We start from the raw sequence: 16,400 nt of genomic DNA on the forward strand, positions 1-16,400 counted from the left end.
TTTTTTTAGGTTTTTGCAAGGTAAATGGGGTTAAGTGGCTTGCCCAAGGCCACACAGCTAGGTAATTATTAAGTGTCTGAGGCCAGATTTGAACCCAGGTACTCCTGACTCCAAGGCTGGTGCTCTATCCACTGTGCAACCTAGCCAATGTATCTTGCTAATAAATTTTTTTAAATTTATTTTTCCAATTACTTATGAAGATAGTTTGCAATATTCATCTTTTTATAAGCTTTTGATTCCATATTTTTCTACCATCCCCCCTTCCTTTGCTCCTCCCCATGATAGCAAGTAATCTGATATAGGTTGTACATGTACAATCATACTTAACATACTCCCGTGTTAGCCATGTTCTGAAAGAAGAATCATAACTAAAGGGGGAAAAAACATGAGAAAGGGAAAAAAACAAAAAATTTTTTTTAAGTAAACATGATATGCTCTGCTCTGCATTCAGACACCATGGTTTTTTCCTCTGGATGTGGATATCATTTTCCTTCACAAGTCTTTAGGATTGTCCTTGACTGTTGAACTGCTGAGAGGAGCTGAGTTCATCACAGCTGATTATCTCACAATATTGTTGTTAACATGTACAGTATTTTCCTGGTTCTGCTCACTTTACTCAGCATCGGTTCGTGCAAGTTTTTCCAAGCTTTTTGGAAGTCCACCTACTCATGATTTCTCACAGAATAGTAGTACTCCATTACATTCCTATGCCACAATTTGTTCAACCATTTCCCAAATGATAGGCAGCCCCCACAATTTCCAATTCTTTGCCGCTACAAAAAAGAGCTGATAAATATTTTTGTACATGTGGGGTCTTTTCCCCTTTTTTATGATCATTCTGAGATAAACCTAATAGTGGTATAACAGGTTTAAAGGGTAGGCAGAATTTATTGCCCTTTCAGTATAGTTCCAAATAGTGCTCCAGAATAGTTGGATCAATTCATAACTCCTCCATCGCTGCATTATTGTCCCAATTTCCCAATTATCCATCATTTTCCTTTTTTTTTGGTCATTTTAGCCAATCTGATAAGTGTTGTGGTACCTCAGTTATTTTAATTTGCATTTCTCTAATCAATGATTTAGAGCATTTTTTCACATGACTATAGATAGCTTTCATTTATTCATGAGAACGTTGCCTGTTTATATCTACAGACCATTTACCAATTGTTAAATGACTTGAATTCTTAAATTTGACTTTCTGTATATTTTAGAAATGAGCCCTTAATCAGAAACATTAGCTATGAAAATTGTTTCCTAGTTCTTTTGCATTCCGTCTAATTTTGGTTGATTGGTTTAATTTCTGCAAAAACTTTTTATTTTAATGTAGTCAAAATTATCCATTTTGCATTTTATAATGTTCTCTATTTCTAGTTTGATAATAGACTCCTCTCCTCTCCAAAGATCTGACAGACAAAATATTACTTGTTTTCCAAATTGGCTTATGGTATTGCCATTTATGTCTGAATCCTGTGCCAATTTTGACATTATTTTGGTATAGGGTGTGAAATGTTGGTCTATGACTAATTTCAGCCATACTTACCTTCCAGTTTTCCCAGCAGTTTTTGTAAAGTAGTGAGTTCTTATCACAGAAGCTAGAATCTTTGGGTTTATCAAATAAAAGGTTATTAAAGTCATTTACTGTTTCTTTTGTACTTTCTATATTCAACGGATCACACTACTCTATTTCTTAGTACCAGACAAGTTTTGATAACTGTCATTTTAGAATACAGCTTTAGATCTGGTACAGCTAGGTCACCTTCCTTTGCATTTTTTTGATATTCTTGACCTTTTGTTCCTCCAGATGAATTTTGTTGCTATTTTTTTCTAGCTCTGAAAAATAATTTTTGGTAGTGTGGTTGGTATAGCACTGAATAATTTAATTTTGGAAGAAATGTCATTTTTTTTTACATTAACTCAGCCTACCCATAAGCAACTGAAATTTTTCCAGTTGTTTAGATCTGACCTTACTTATGTGAAAAGTGTTTTGTAACTGTGTTCATACAGTTCATATAGGTTTGTCTTGAGAGGTAGATTCCCAAGTATCTTATGCTGTCTGCAGCTTCTTTAAATTTAATTTCTCTTGCTATTGGTCTTTCTTGGTCATAATGTCGATGATTTATATGAGTTTTTTATATTCTACTACTTTGATAAAGTTGTTAATTGTTTCAAGTCGCTTTTGTAGCTGATTTCCTATGGTTCTCCAAGTATACCATCTACAAATAATGAGAGTTTCGTTTCCTCATTGTCTATTCTAATTCAATTTCTTTTTTCTTTTCTTATTGTTAAAGCTAACATTTCTAATACAATACTGAATGATAGTTGTGACAATGGATATCCTTGTTTCACCCCTAAACTTACTGGGAATGTTTGTAGCTTATCCCCATTACATACAATGCTAGCTGATGTTTTTAGATAGATATTACTTACCATCTTAAAGAAAACTCCATTTATTTCCATATTCTCTAGTGTTTTTAAAAGGAACAGGTATTGTATTTTGTCATAGGCTTTTTTTCAGCATCTATTGAGATAATTGCATGATTTGTCAGTTTTGTTACTAATATGGTTAATTATACCGATTGTTTTCCTTAAATTGAACCATCCCTGAATTTGTAGTATAAATCCTATCAGATCATAGAGTATTAACCTAGTGAAAACTTGATGTTAATCTCTTTGTGAATATATTATTTTAAATTTTTGAGTCAATATTCATCGGAGAAATTGGTCTATAATTTTGTCTGTTTTGGTTCTTCCTGGTTTAGGTATCAGCACTATATTGGTATCAGAGAAGATATGTGGCAGAACTCTTTCTTGGTCTATTTTTTCAAATAGTTTCTGTAGAATACGAATGAATTGTACTTTAAATGTTTAATAGAATTCACCTGTAAATCCATTTTGCCCTGGAGATTTTTCTCCTGGGAAGTTAATTGATGGCTTTTTAAATTTCTTTTTCTGAGAAAGAGTTAAGTATTCTACTTTGTTAATTTGGGCAATTTATATTTTTGAAAAATATTCATCCATTTAACTTTAGGATTTATTGGCATAAAATTGGTAAAATAGCTCTGAATTTAATTTCTTCTTTATTGGTGGTGAGTTCACCCTTTTCATTTTTGATACTGGTAATTTGGTTTTCTTTTTTTTTTAAATCAAATTAACCAAAAGTTTATCTAATTTTTTTTCCATATAAGGAACTCTTAGTTTTGTTTCTTAGTTCAATCATTTTGTTACTTACTTTCAATTTTATTAATTTCTCCTATGATTTTTCAGAATTTCTAATTTGGTATTTAATTAAGAATTTTAAATTTGTTCTTTCTGTAGATTTTTTAGTTGCATGCCCAATTCACTGATCTCTCTTTTTTCTATTTTATTTCTGCAAACATTTAGAGATACAAAAATTTCCCTAAGAATTGCTTTGGCTGCAACCTACAAGTTTTAGTATGCTGTCTCATTATCATCCTTGTCTTAGATGAAACTGTTTATTATTTATGTGATTTGTTGTTTGAGCTCATTCTTTAAAATTATTTAATTTCCAATTAATTTTTAGTTTAGCTTTCCATGGTCCTTTTGCTACATGTAATTTTTATTGTATCATGATCTAAAAAGGATAGATCTAATATTTCTGCCTTTTTGCATGTAGTTGTAGAGTAGGTTTTTAATGTCCTACTACCTGGTCAGTTTTTGTGCAGTTGCTGGAGAAGTACCAGAGAGAAGGTATATTTCTTTCTATTATCATTCAATTTTCTCCAGAAATCTATCCATTCTAGCTTTTCTAAAATCCTATTCACCTTCTTAAATTCTTGTTTATTTTGTGGCTAGATTAATCTAATTTTCAAAGAGGAAAGTTAAGGTCCCCACTATTATAGTTTTGCTATGTCTTCCTGCAATTCATTTATTCTCTTCTAAGAATTTGGATGCTATACCACTTGGTACAATATGTTTAATATTGATATTATTTCATTGCCTATGGTACATTTTAGGAAGATCAAATTTTCTTCCTTATCCCTTTTAATTAGATTCTATTTTTGCTTTTACTTTAACTGAGATCAGGATTGCAACCCCTGATTTTTTCATTTAAGCTAAAGCATAATATATTATGCTCCAGCCTTTTACCTTTACCCTGTGTGTATCTCTCTTTTCAAATATGTAGGATTCTGACTTTTAATTCACTTTGCTTTCCACTTCTATTTTGAGAGTTCATCCCATTCACATTCACAGTTGTGATTACTAACTTTGTACTTCCCCCACCCTATCTTCCCCATCTGAACTTTTATCTCTCCTTTTACCTTATCCCTCCTCACAAGTTTTGCTTGTCCGCCAGTTCTCTCAATCTGCGCTCCTTTCTACAATCCTCCTTCATTTTCTTCCTCCTTATCCCTTTTACTTTTCCCCTCCCTTCTGTCAGCTTCTCCTTCCCCTTTCCCTTCTTTCTTCCCTGTAGGGCTGGATAAATTTCTAAACCCAATTGAGAATATGTATGCTATTCCCTCTTTGAGTCAAATATATTGGGAATAAGATTTATTCAATGTTCATATCCTCCCTTCTTACCCTCTACTATAATAGGTCCTTTGTGCCGCTTCATATGGTGTTATTTATCCTCTTCTGCCTCCTTCTTCTCCCAGTATAATCCTTTTTTATGTCCTCTTTTATACCCCACACCCTCTAAGTATACTCTTTTAAGCTGTTCTAATAGAAGTATAATTCTCATGAATTATAAATATCACATCATTAATTTATACCCATATGCTCTACACAAGTATGCTACTTTCAACTGTCCTAATTAGAAATACAGTTTTAAGAGTTTCAAGTATTATCTTCCTGCATAGGGATATAAAGTTTAGTCTTATTGACTAACATTTTCTCTTTCCATTTACCTTTTTACACATTGTTTGAGTCTTCAATCTGAAGATCAAATTTTCTTTTTAGTTCTAGTTTTTTTTTTATCAGATAAGTTTGAAAGTCCTCTATTTTGTTGAAGGATCATTTTCCCCCCCGAAAGAATATTCTGAATTTAGCAGGCTTGTTGATTCCTGGTTGTAATCCAAGCTCCTTTGTCCTCCACAATATCATATTCCAGGCCCTCTGATCCTTTAATGTGGAAGCTGATAAGTCCCTGTACTTATTGTAGCTCCCTAGTATTTAAAATTTTGGATACTTATTTTCTCCTTTAGCTGAGAATTCTGAAATTTGGCTATAATATTCCTTGGATCTCTTTCTGGAGGTGATCAATGGATTTTTTTGCAAGGATTATTTTATCTTCTTGTTCTAGGATAATATTAGCGCAGTTTTCCTTGATAATTTCCTGAAAGATTTTGATAATAGCTTTCAGGTAGACCAATAATTCATAATTATCTCTCCTGTATCCATTTTCCAGATCGTTTTTCCTAAGAGGTACTTTAGAGTCATTAGTTTCAACTGGTCCAGTTCTAATTTTTATAGTTTTATTTTCTTCAGTTAGTTTTTGCTTCCTTTTCCAGTTGGTTAATTTTATTTTTCAAGGTATTGTTTTCTTCTGTAAGTTTTGTGTTATCGTTTCCAATTTTCATAGTTCTGCATGGCTCTCATTTCTTTCCTAAATTTTTCTTCTACATATCTTCTTTGGTTTTTAAAATTCTTTTGGAGCTCTTCCAAGAGGACTTTTTGGATTTGAGACTAATTCATAATCCCCTTTGAGCTTCACATGTAGGCATTTTGTCACTGCTTTCCTCTTCTGAGATGGTGTTTTGATCTTCCCTGTCATAATAGCTTTCTATGGTTTGGTTTGGTTTTGCTCCTTTTGTAAGTTGAGCTCCCTTCCTGAGGCACAGGGGAGTATAGTCCCAAGCTTTTTAAGCTGGGGCTCAGGGATCTGATTCCCTGCTTTCTTGCTCTGGCATCTCAGATGCTTGTGGTTTGTTCCCTGTGTTAGGGTACCCTAAACCCCTAACCCAGTCCTGCCTACTGCACCAGTTCTGGGGCTTGAACTTTGCTTTTCAAGTTGGGTTTGGGGCACTCACTGCTGACCTGCTATACTGCTGGTCTGCTCAACCAGGACACAGGCATTTTAGTGAGTTGTACTGTAGATAAGAGCTTTCCACTGGTCTCCCGGTCCCTCCACCTACTGCACTCCCCTTTTACCCACATGAGAGAGACCTCTCGTAAAGTAACTCCAAGATATTTTGAATTGAAAAGTTGTTTCACTGTTTTGTTTTGTTTCTTGTAGGTCCTGTCACTTTGGGATCTGTTTAGATGCTTCATTTAAAGTTGTTTCAGGAAAAGCTCTGGGAATTTCCTAGCCTCACACCATCATCTTGGCTCCACCCAGTAAGTCTCTAGTGTTTTTTCACATCATTTCCCTTCACACAATCTACAATCTAGAACTGTTTCTGAACAAGACCCTGATGCAGCTGCATACACTTAGCACTGCCTCCTTTGCCTCTCAGAAGTCTTGTCTTTGAGACTCAGCTGAGATTCCACTTCCCTCAGAAGAGTCTTATCTGTTTTGCTCAAAAATTATTTCTATCTCTCTCTCTCTCTCTCTCTCCCTCCTCAACTGACTCTGTATTTAACTTTGTAAATCCTAGGGAATTAAATTCCTCAGTAACAAGGACCATTTTATATTTTAATGTCCAAAATTTTGTTGACTTAGAGCCTAGCACGGTATTCTTATACACAGCAGGTATTTCATAATCATTTGCTCAGTTGAATTATCTGATTGCTAGAGTAGGTAAATGAGTTGAATATCTATTGTAAATCAGTTTGAAAATGCTTTATATATTTATTTTCTTTTAACTCTTGCAGACTTGTGAGAGGTCAAAAAGGTGGTTTATTGAACATATTTGGTTTTTTTTTAATGAGTATAACATTTTTGCTGATTCCCCACCCCCATTTCTTTCCTTTTTTTTGGTGTAATGAAATATTTTACTTTTTCAAAAAAGAAACAATGATGCTGAGAAATTAGGAGTAGAGTTGCTATGTACAGATATAACCTATATCAGATCAATCATTCATCATGGAGGGGGAGGGAAGCAAAAAAATGTGGAACTCAAAATTTTACAAAAAATAAACATTGAAAACTATCTTTACATGTAATTGAGAAAAGATGGAGTTGATAAGGAAGCATTTACCTGTCAGATATATGAAAAAAAAAGACAGAGAACAATATGAAATGCACAATAGATTAATTTTGATTACATTAAATGAAAATGTTTTGTACAAACAAAACCAATACATCCAATATTAGAAGGAAATTAGAAAGCTAGGAAACAATTTTTGTAGTAGTGTTTCTAATAAAGGCCTCATTTCTAAAATATTTAGACTACAGAGTCAAATTTGTATGAATACAAGTCATTCCCCAATTAATAAATGGTTAAAGTATATGAACACGTAGCTTTATAAGAAAATTAAAGGTACAAATTAAAACAACTCTGAGATACTACTTCACACCTATCATATTGGCTAATACGACAGAAAATGGAAAAGATAAAAGTTTGGAGGGGTTGTGGGAAGACTAATGCACTGTTGGTGGAGTTGTGAACTAATCCAACCACTCTGGAGCACATTTTGGAATTATGCCCAAAAGGCAACAGAATGGTACATATAACCTTACTAGATCAATAGGTGCAATACCATTACTGAATCAATATTCCAAAGAGATCACAAAAAAGGAGCAAAGACCCAAATGTACAAGAATATTCTTAGCAACTCTTTATGTGGAAACAAAAGAATTGGAAAATAAGGGGTTGTCCATCAATAGGGGAGTGACTGAACAAATTATGGTTTATGTATGTGATGGAATACTATTATTCTGAAAGAAATCATGAGCAGTCAAACATTAGAAAAGCCTGGAAAGACCTGCATGAACAGATGCTGACTGAACAGAGCAGAAGCAGAACATCTTTTGTGTACATATTATACTTTTCATCTCTAGTTGGAGAACATTTGGAGAAGAAATACCATCACCTTTTATCTTTGTATAGCCCCTGCCATTGTCTTGAACATAACAGGAAATCAATAAATATTTTTAAATTGATATGAATTGAGAAGAGCTTCTGTGAGTCATGAAATTAGTTTAATTGTATTAAATCCATGGAGAATAGAAAGTTTTCCTGTTCTTACAGTTGAATGCTTTATATCTTTAGAAGCAACTAGAACAAAAGAAGGAAAGCTACATAGCACTGGAGAAATTATCACTAACTTTCTCCCAGTGAAGTCATTATACAGATATTCATAGAAGTTAGTTGTTTCCTGGCTGATGACATTAAGATGTAATCTTAACCAGAGATTTCTCTTACCTTTATCTTGGTTAAATATTGAAATAAACTTGAGTTCTTTTACCTCTATACTCAGAGAAAATGAAAATTCCTAGAGAATAAGATATATATATATATATATATATATATATATACATACATATATAAATATATATCTATACACGTACATATAAAGATACACACAGACACATACATATATATGTATGAATAATAAAGGAGGCATCACAGTGAAGAGATAATAGATTGGCACCTAATTGCTGCACTGATGTATATGAAACAATAAAAGTGCCACAGGAAGGTAGTAGTTCAGTGTTCCAATACAGTGGGCAGATACTATACAGAAGACTTAGAAAAAGATTGGGACAAACTGCTCACCAAATAAAAATGGAATATGAAATCTGAGAATAGTGTAGTAAAATGTTATCTGGAAAATAGAAAGCAAGGATGTTAAAAATTAAAAGATCTGAGTTCTAGTTTAAGCTTTACTACAGACAAATCACTGCACTTCTATCTTTCTCTGTTTTAATTTCCTAATTTGTAAAATAAGCATAACAAAGGGTTGCTGCAAAAAAAGCCACTCCATCTTAACTTTTCACCACTTCATAATCAGCCTTTGTTGTATACTTGGGGCTTAATGTCACATCCCTCCAAGAGAGGTACTAAAACGTGCTTAAAAGTCCAACATCACTTTTATCCCACTGGACAAATTCCTCCTAAATCAAGAGCCAGTCTTTTTACTCTCACCAAAGCTACAAATGTAGGTATCATCCAAATTTGTCTGCCACATTGATCTTCCCAAGCCTGGGCAACTTATTTTCGTCTCCATAAACAAGTTTTCTCTGTAGATAAGTTGAAACTGATTTTGGTAACGGTGAAAATCACCTGGAATTCAAAAGCCAGGCAGTACTGCATTTCTTGCAAACACAATAATTACATCACTTCATTAGTTTCCCTGAACTAACATGGATAAGAACATAACTTTTTTTATATCTTCATAGATGATTTACTGTGTCCAAAAAAAACTTGTGGGCAATCTTTTGATAATGAGCCTCACCACACTTCACTATGTTGGTTTTCTAACAGTCATACAACAAGCCACTGCCAGGCTCAAACTTGAAGCTTTTACAAATTGTAGAAGCAGTTAGTAGAGCCTGTACTCTGCTTGTGCTGGTCACTTCCACACCATCATGAGTCATCAGCTATTTCCGACCCTCACAGTAATGTGAGGAGATGTAAGTGGATACAGCCATAATAACTGATCCTGGTTACAATTTAAACCAAACAGAAATTTGTCCAACAAATTTTGGCATTGTCCTAATTGAAAAATATAACCATAGATAAGAGAAAAAGTATTCTTACTATCACTTCTTAAGAAAATTTGCAGGGCGGCTAGGTGGCACAGTGGATAGAGCACTGGCCCTGGAGTCAGGAGTACCTGAGTTCAAATCCGGTCTCAGACACTTAATAATTACCTAGCTGTGTGGCCTTGGGCAAGCCACTTAACCCCATTTGCCTTGCAAAAACCTAAAAAAGAAAATTTGTAGAAAACTAAAGAACACCCACTACCCATCTAATTATATAAAATGGGTGAGTGTATATGTTTGAAAAAATGTATAGATTTACCTTGTTCATGGTTTCCTCCATTGAGTAAGAGCTCATCATTTTGCCTTTTTAATTCTGTTATGTACTTAAAGGCTTGATCCAGGATCATATTCTTGCTCTGTCAGAGAAACCCAAGTTTAAAAAAATTTCATTAAATGGTAAGAAATATTCCCAAAACTTTAAAATTATGCATATATTTATCCTCAACAGGAATATCTGAAATTTTAGTCTATTCCCAATTTTAAAACAATGCCATCCTCAAACACATTTTGTATTGTTATATTTGTATAGCCATCATTATAAATTTATTATCTGATATATTAAAAAAATTTCACTAAAGAGTTTTAGGGTCATAATCCAACATTCTCTTTGTCCAGATTAATTCTAGACAATTGTACTTCAAACCAAAATGTCTTGAAGTGTGAGATATTCTGATAATTAATTGTTTCAATACCCCAATGCCACTACAAAACCTTCTAGAGACTATAATACATCTTGCTTCATCTTTAAATCCCCAAGACTTAGTATAATATACAGTACAATTTTAACAGTGCCATGATCAACTATGATAGACTTTAAGACAATTCTAAAAAGACTTGTGATGAAAAATGCCATTCACATCTAGAAAAAGAACTATGCAATCTGAATGCAAATCAAAGCTTACTATTTTCACTTTTTAAAAATTTATTTTTTGTTTTTTACTTCTTGTAGTTTTTGTCTTTTGATCTGATTCTTCTTTCACAGAATAACTAATATAGAAATATATGTAACATGACTGTACATGTATAACCTACATCAGATTATTTGATATCTTCAGCAGGGAAGAGAAGGGTGGGAAGGAAAAAACTTTACAAAAATGAATGTTGAAAATTATTATTACATATATTTGGAAAAGTAAATATTTTTTAAAAAAGAAAAATAATATACAATACATCACAGGCAATTCATTGTTATTAAAGAAATGGACAGTCAATTGAGCAGCATCAGAAAATCAGGGTCTCTAATACTGGGCTCAACTTCTTCCCAGGTAACTGAATTAGGGCAAATCATCTAGCTTCTCTGAGCTTCAATTTTGTTATTTGTTTAAAAAAAAAAGAGTACTATCCTACAATCTCAGAGAAGTTTTAAGTTTTTAAAAGTTTAAATTTTTAATATTTAAACTATTAAGCTTAAAAGTTTACAAGACTTTTATGATACTCTGTATATTTATTTCAATGTGATTATAATGATCTAATGAGAAAATGTATTAATTGTTACATAAGTGAAAAATATTTTCCTATTACTGCCCTAGCTCACCTAAAGTGAATTTGGGATTTTAGGAATATGTGTGACACAGAAAATACTCTTAGGCAAAGAGGGATTTTTCTTGACTCAAACTAAGTACACTAAAGTCTTAATAATTAGCCCTAGTACAGGCTTGCTATATGATCCTAAGCAATATCCTTTTAATTTAAGATGAGAACAATTATGCTGTTTTTTATTTTACAAGGCTGCTATGAAAATAGGCATACAAACAATTAATGAAGTTTACCTGCCATCTCCTCTGATTGACTGCCCACCAATTTCTACACCACAAATAAGTCTGCAAAAACTGTCTGCATGTAGCAGTAGTGGAGAGACCAAATGGAGAAAAGGAGTCACCTGGAAGTTATCTACAGCTCTTCTCCATAATGATTCCAGAATACTATCCACTCCTGCTTTCAGGTGCCAAAGACTGGATTCCATTTGGAATTTAGAGGAATGGGGGGTGGGAGGGGAGAGAGAAACAGGGTCATAGTTGCTCCCTTGCATCTGACCTTGGCGACAGCCAAAAGGTGAATAGAACCTGACAGAACAGAAACCATATGAGGGAGCATTCAACAAATTTACTGTGTAGAGCAAAAAAAGGAACATGAGGACATAATGGTTTCGCACAAACTTATCATATATTTAGAGATGCATAAAACAACTAAAGGGGGGCAACTAGGTGGTGCAGTGGATAGAGCTCCAATCCTGGAGTCAGGGGAACTTGAGTTCAAATCTAGTCTCAGACACTTAATATTTACTTAGCTGTGTGACCTTAGGCAAGTGTCATTTAACCCTTTTATGTCTTGCAAAAAAAAAAGATAATTGTAAACAATATGGACAAATTCAAATTAATACAAGGCAAAGGACTCAGGTGGTGAACAGGGGCAGGGTCATGGAAATTAGTAACTGAAGACAAAACAGAATGTTCTGTTTTTATAAAAGATAAAGAATAATCATAACTATTCAAATATCTCCAGTGTCATGATCTCTAGGGGAAGAGGACCAATTCTAATGATAGGAAATAGTCCAATGTATAAAGGAACAACTGAGGGTTTTCCTAAACAATGTAAGCATAAGTGACTTCTTACCTGCTTCAGTGCAGGTGAACAAGGAACAAGCTCTCCAATTCGGTTGATCCCAGCATTAATTTTCTTCTTTCGATGCCTCTCCACTGGATAGAAGAAAGTGATCACAGAACCAATAAATTGTCATATTTCATATTTAGGTACTATCTAACCTCTTTTTCTAACTAAATAATTTCAAAGAAATGACTCTTAAGACATGTTTGTACTAGTCAAAGATTTACAAAGAACTTTTATGCCAGAACAAGTCTATGAAACAGGCAATACAAGTATGATCATCCCTATTTTTCTTTAATCCATGAGGAAACTGGGGCTTTGAGAGGTCAATTTACATAATTAACATCAGAGTCAGTATGCAAACTCAGGTCTCTGAAGTTCAAATCTAGTGATCTTAATATTACCCCACAAAGAAGGCATTCTTGGTCAGCCATTTGTTGGGTTAGAGAGCCTCTGAGAACCCTTTAAACTCTTAAATAAGAATTTGTGATGTTTTAAAATCAGTGGTGGATAAACAGAAGCACAGCTATTCTTTTTTATGTGATCATTAGAAGCTCAAGCACATCAAGGCATAGTAGAAGACTGAAATGACAGACAAAAATTACAAAAAAGAAAGAATGGTTATGGTGATATTCTACATTCAGTAGTCTATTATTATGTGGCATTTTATTTCAAACTAACAATTAACAAATGATGATTTTAAGAGCCCATAACCAAATAAGATATCAAGAACTTTCACAACTTTACCAATGGACACAAACTTTACAACCTGGAAAAATGAAATATTTAAAAAACTTTTTGGAGAGGTTATATAACTAAAGTTGGATGGAGGAATGCTTAATGCATATGGCCTAAAACCAAATGATTTCTGCTCCCAGACTTGTCCCTGAGCTGCCTGCCCACTCTAGGCCTGCAGGATTCTCACCATTTCCATGCAAAATTGGGTGACACATTATTTCTGAAAATGGTTTAAGAAACCATCATATGAAAACATGACAAAATTGTTTTTCAAGGTTGCAAGGAAGGAGGGAAAAAAAAAAATATATATATATATATATGAAGTAACAACACTCATTTTCTATATTATAATTGAAATTCTAAATTTCTTTTATCATATTAATTAAAATTCAGAGAAGTAACTTCACAAATATCTATCAGGTTTTTGTCAACACCTTTAATAAAATCCACCTCTTTAGTAAGAACATTTCTAAGAAGCCGATTCTTAAAATCAGATCATACGTGTTAAAGGCATGGTTCTAAAGCCTGCCCCCACTTAGTTCAGGTTCAATATAAAGACAACGTAAGGTACTCACTGAACAGAGGTTTACTTTGTCATAGCAAAGATATATTAGCAGGATACTGAGATATATAGCTTATCTGCCTGTGATCCCCACTATCTACAGATAAACACTGGATGAGTACATCCATCAAGGTATAGCAACTCATGTGGTCTTAAGCAACCACCAAATCTAAGAGGCACCTTTTATACTTCCAAGACGGGAAGCTGATCCAGGAAGCAGGCTGCATGGGAGGAGGAAGTCAAAGAAGTTAATGAAGTCCAGGAACTCAGGGACAGAGTCTATAATAGGACACTGGGGTAACTATAACACTGGGTAACTATACCTGGTTTATAATGGATACTTTTGTTGTTTCCTGATTTATAGCTGAAAACATCAATTATTAACTGGCTTCTAATTACTTCCCCAATAATAGGCTCCTATTAAGAGTTAGGCAGCTCCATTTGTAACCCCTCCAAATGAAATAAATTTATAAGGATAGAAATCAAAGTAGGATAGTATAAATGGTGCATTCCCTTAATTTTCCCCAAATTCCCTGGCAATGGATGCACAGAAGATATTTAAGAAAAGATTTTTGATAAAGGACAGATCGATGATATCAATGATATAAGGAACTCCTAGTTGAGGAAAACTCGTCTAATATAGATGGCACCCAATCCTAATCTCTCTCACCTTCTAGTCATGCATCTCCATTGCCTACTAGATATCTTGAATTATCATCCAATAGACTTAACTGTTAAAACCTTCACCTCTTCTTGCTATCAAGAGCACCACCAGGCTCCCAGGTACACAAGCTCACAACCTCGTAGATAGCCTCAGGTCTTCATTCTTACCCACTTATATCCCATCAGTTACCAAATCACAATCCTGTGAATTCTCTCTTCGTAGCATCCCCTCCTCTCCTCTAAGACTGCCACCACACTGCTCAGGACTTCATCATCTCAAGCCTAGGGCTACTGAGAGTCTGCTGGCTAGTCTCCCTCAGCTATCAAGGTGATCTGCCAAGCTGAGGAAGCAGTTATGTGGCATATAGTAAACAGAGTGCTAGATGGAGGAAGATCTGACTTCAAATCTGATCTCATGGGGTGGCTAGGTGGCACAGTGGATAAAGCACTGGCCCTGGAGTCAGGAGTACCTGGGTTCAAATCTGGTCTCAAACACTTAATAATTACCTAGCTGTGTGGCCTTGGGCAAGACACTTAACCCCATTTGCCTTGCAAAAACCTAAAAAAAAAATCTGATCTCAGATACTTAACCTATTTGCCTCAGTTTCCTCAACTGTAATAACAAGACTATCTCCAAGTGAGAATCAAATGAAATAATATTTTTAAACTGCTTAGCACAGTGCCTGGAACAGTTTCTAAGGATGTCCAACAGATGATGATATTGACACAAACACTGCCAGGGCTAGTTCAGTATCTGAGGGGCCCTGAAAAAAAAGTGTGGGAGAGAAGAGGTATTGGGCATCTACCAATACCTACCAAACTGAATGAAGCTCTTTAGAGCAATGGTGCTGACCTGTGAAACCTAGACAGTATATACCAGCATCTTCTCAGAAAATAAATTATTTCCACATGAACTGTTTTGGGAAGATTCTGAAGATCCTGACAGGATAAAGTACAAGACACAGAAGTCCTCTCTTAGGTTGAACTGCCAAGTTACAGAGAGCATAGATGGCCACGGAGCCCAAATGTCAAATGCACAGTTACCTAAAAGACTATTTAACAGAGAACTTGCAAAAGGCAAGTCCTCACATAGAAGCCAAAAGAAGTGATAAAAGGACACTCAAGCTCCTTCTAGAAAACTTTAAATCAACTGTGAGACAGGGGAGATGCTGGCAAAGGATCGTCCACCCTGATGGGTACACCTCAAAGAAGACACTGTGCTCCATGAGCAAACCAGAATCAAGTAGCACAAAGGAAATAAGAGATGCACAGAACTAGAGATCTCTCCGTCCTAAATATTCCAAAGAATTATTTGTGCCCAAACTATGGCAGAACTTCTGAAAACATATTGGGATGAGGTGATGGAGCCCAGCAAACACACTACAGACAGACATCAATGTCATGATATCATTGGTCCTCTTTGAGTTCAAAGAATGAACAACAATGGCTGCTATAGAAATGCTTAGTCCTTGTCTCCCTAAAATGTAAGTCTGATCTTACTTAATAAATTCCATTGGTTCCTTATGATCTCTAGGACCAAATATAAAACCCTCTATTTAGTGTTCATGTATCCTGTATGCATATTCTGTGTCTAAAGTTGTTTTAATGTTACTTCCCTCATTAGAGGCAGGAACTATCTTTTGCCTTTTTTTGTATCTGCAATGATTTAGCACAGAGATTCGCAGAGAAACAAATTTATTTATTTTTATTAATTTAATAGTTCAATAAATCCTTGCTGGATAACTGACTGGAGAGTTGTCTGAGGCACTGGGATGTTAAATGACTTGTCCTGAGGCACAGAACCAGGGTAGCCAGACAGACCATATTTTTCTCATTTCAAGTGCAGCTCTCCATCTACCACATATTGTCTTTCTTTTGATGAAGATGAGGGGAAAAATGAGAAATCTTCATTATTCTCTTCAATCCCTCATTCAGACAGTTTAAAAAAAAAGAAGTAATAACAGAATATAAGTGAAGTTCAAAAAATATTTTCCTGCCTGGAGAACAGTAACTTCCTATTGGGCCATTCACATATTTCCTTGCATCAGTAGGGAAATGGATCAGGATTTTCCTGGTTCTTCAATGGAATGATGAGGGGACCCTTAAGAAAAGAAAGCTTTTTCTAGCTCTATATATTGATGCAAATACAAAATTACTTAGCTTGAAGCATTATAAGTATAGCCCTGTCCTTACATAGTCTTTCAGAATGGTAAAACTCTACAA

General features: G+C 34.5%; 1 protein-coding gene across 6 annotated transcripts in view; it reads right to left on the reverse strand.

Annotated features, from left to right (window-relative positions):
- Positions 1-16,400, reverse strand: part of USF3 (upstream transcription factor family member 3) — a 44,522-nt gene that overhangs the window by 8,567 nt on the left and 19,555 nt on the right. For 5 of the 6 annotated variants that reach the window (XM_074214540.1, XM_074214538.1, XM_074214541.1 and 2 more), the window contains 2 exons: positions 12,224-12,306; positions 9,870-9,966 (listed from right to left, as the gene is read on the reverse strand). In XM_074214540.1, coding sequence (XP_074070641.1) covers positions 9,870-9,966; positions 12,224-12,306 — 180 coding nt within the window. Of the gene's footprint in view, positions 1-9,869; positions 9,967-11,489; positions 11,674-12,223; positions 12,310-16,400 lie in introns of those variants that run through there. The other variant, XM_074214542.1, reaches the window with a different exon arrangement.

Source organism: Macrotis lagotis, chromosome 1 (genome assembly GCF_037893015.1).
Source record: "Macrotis lagotis isolate mMagLag1 chromosome 1, bilby.v1.9.chrom.fasta, whole genome shotgun sequence".
NCBI classification, from domain to species: domain Eukaryota; kingdom Metazoa; phylum Chordata; class Mammalia; order Peramelemorphia; family Peramelidae; genus Macrotis; species Macrotis lagotis.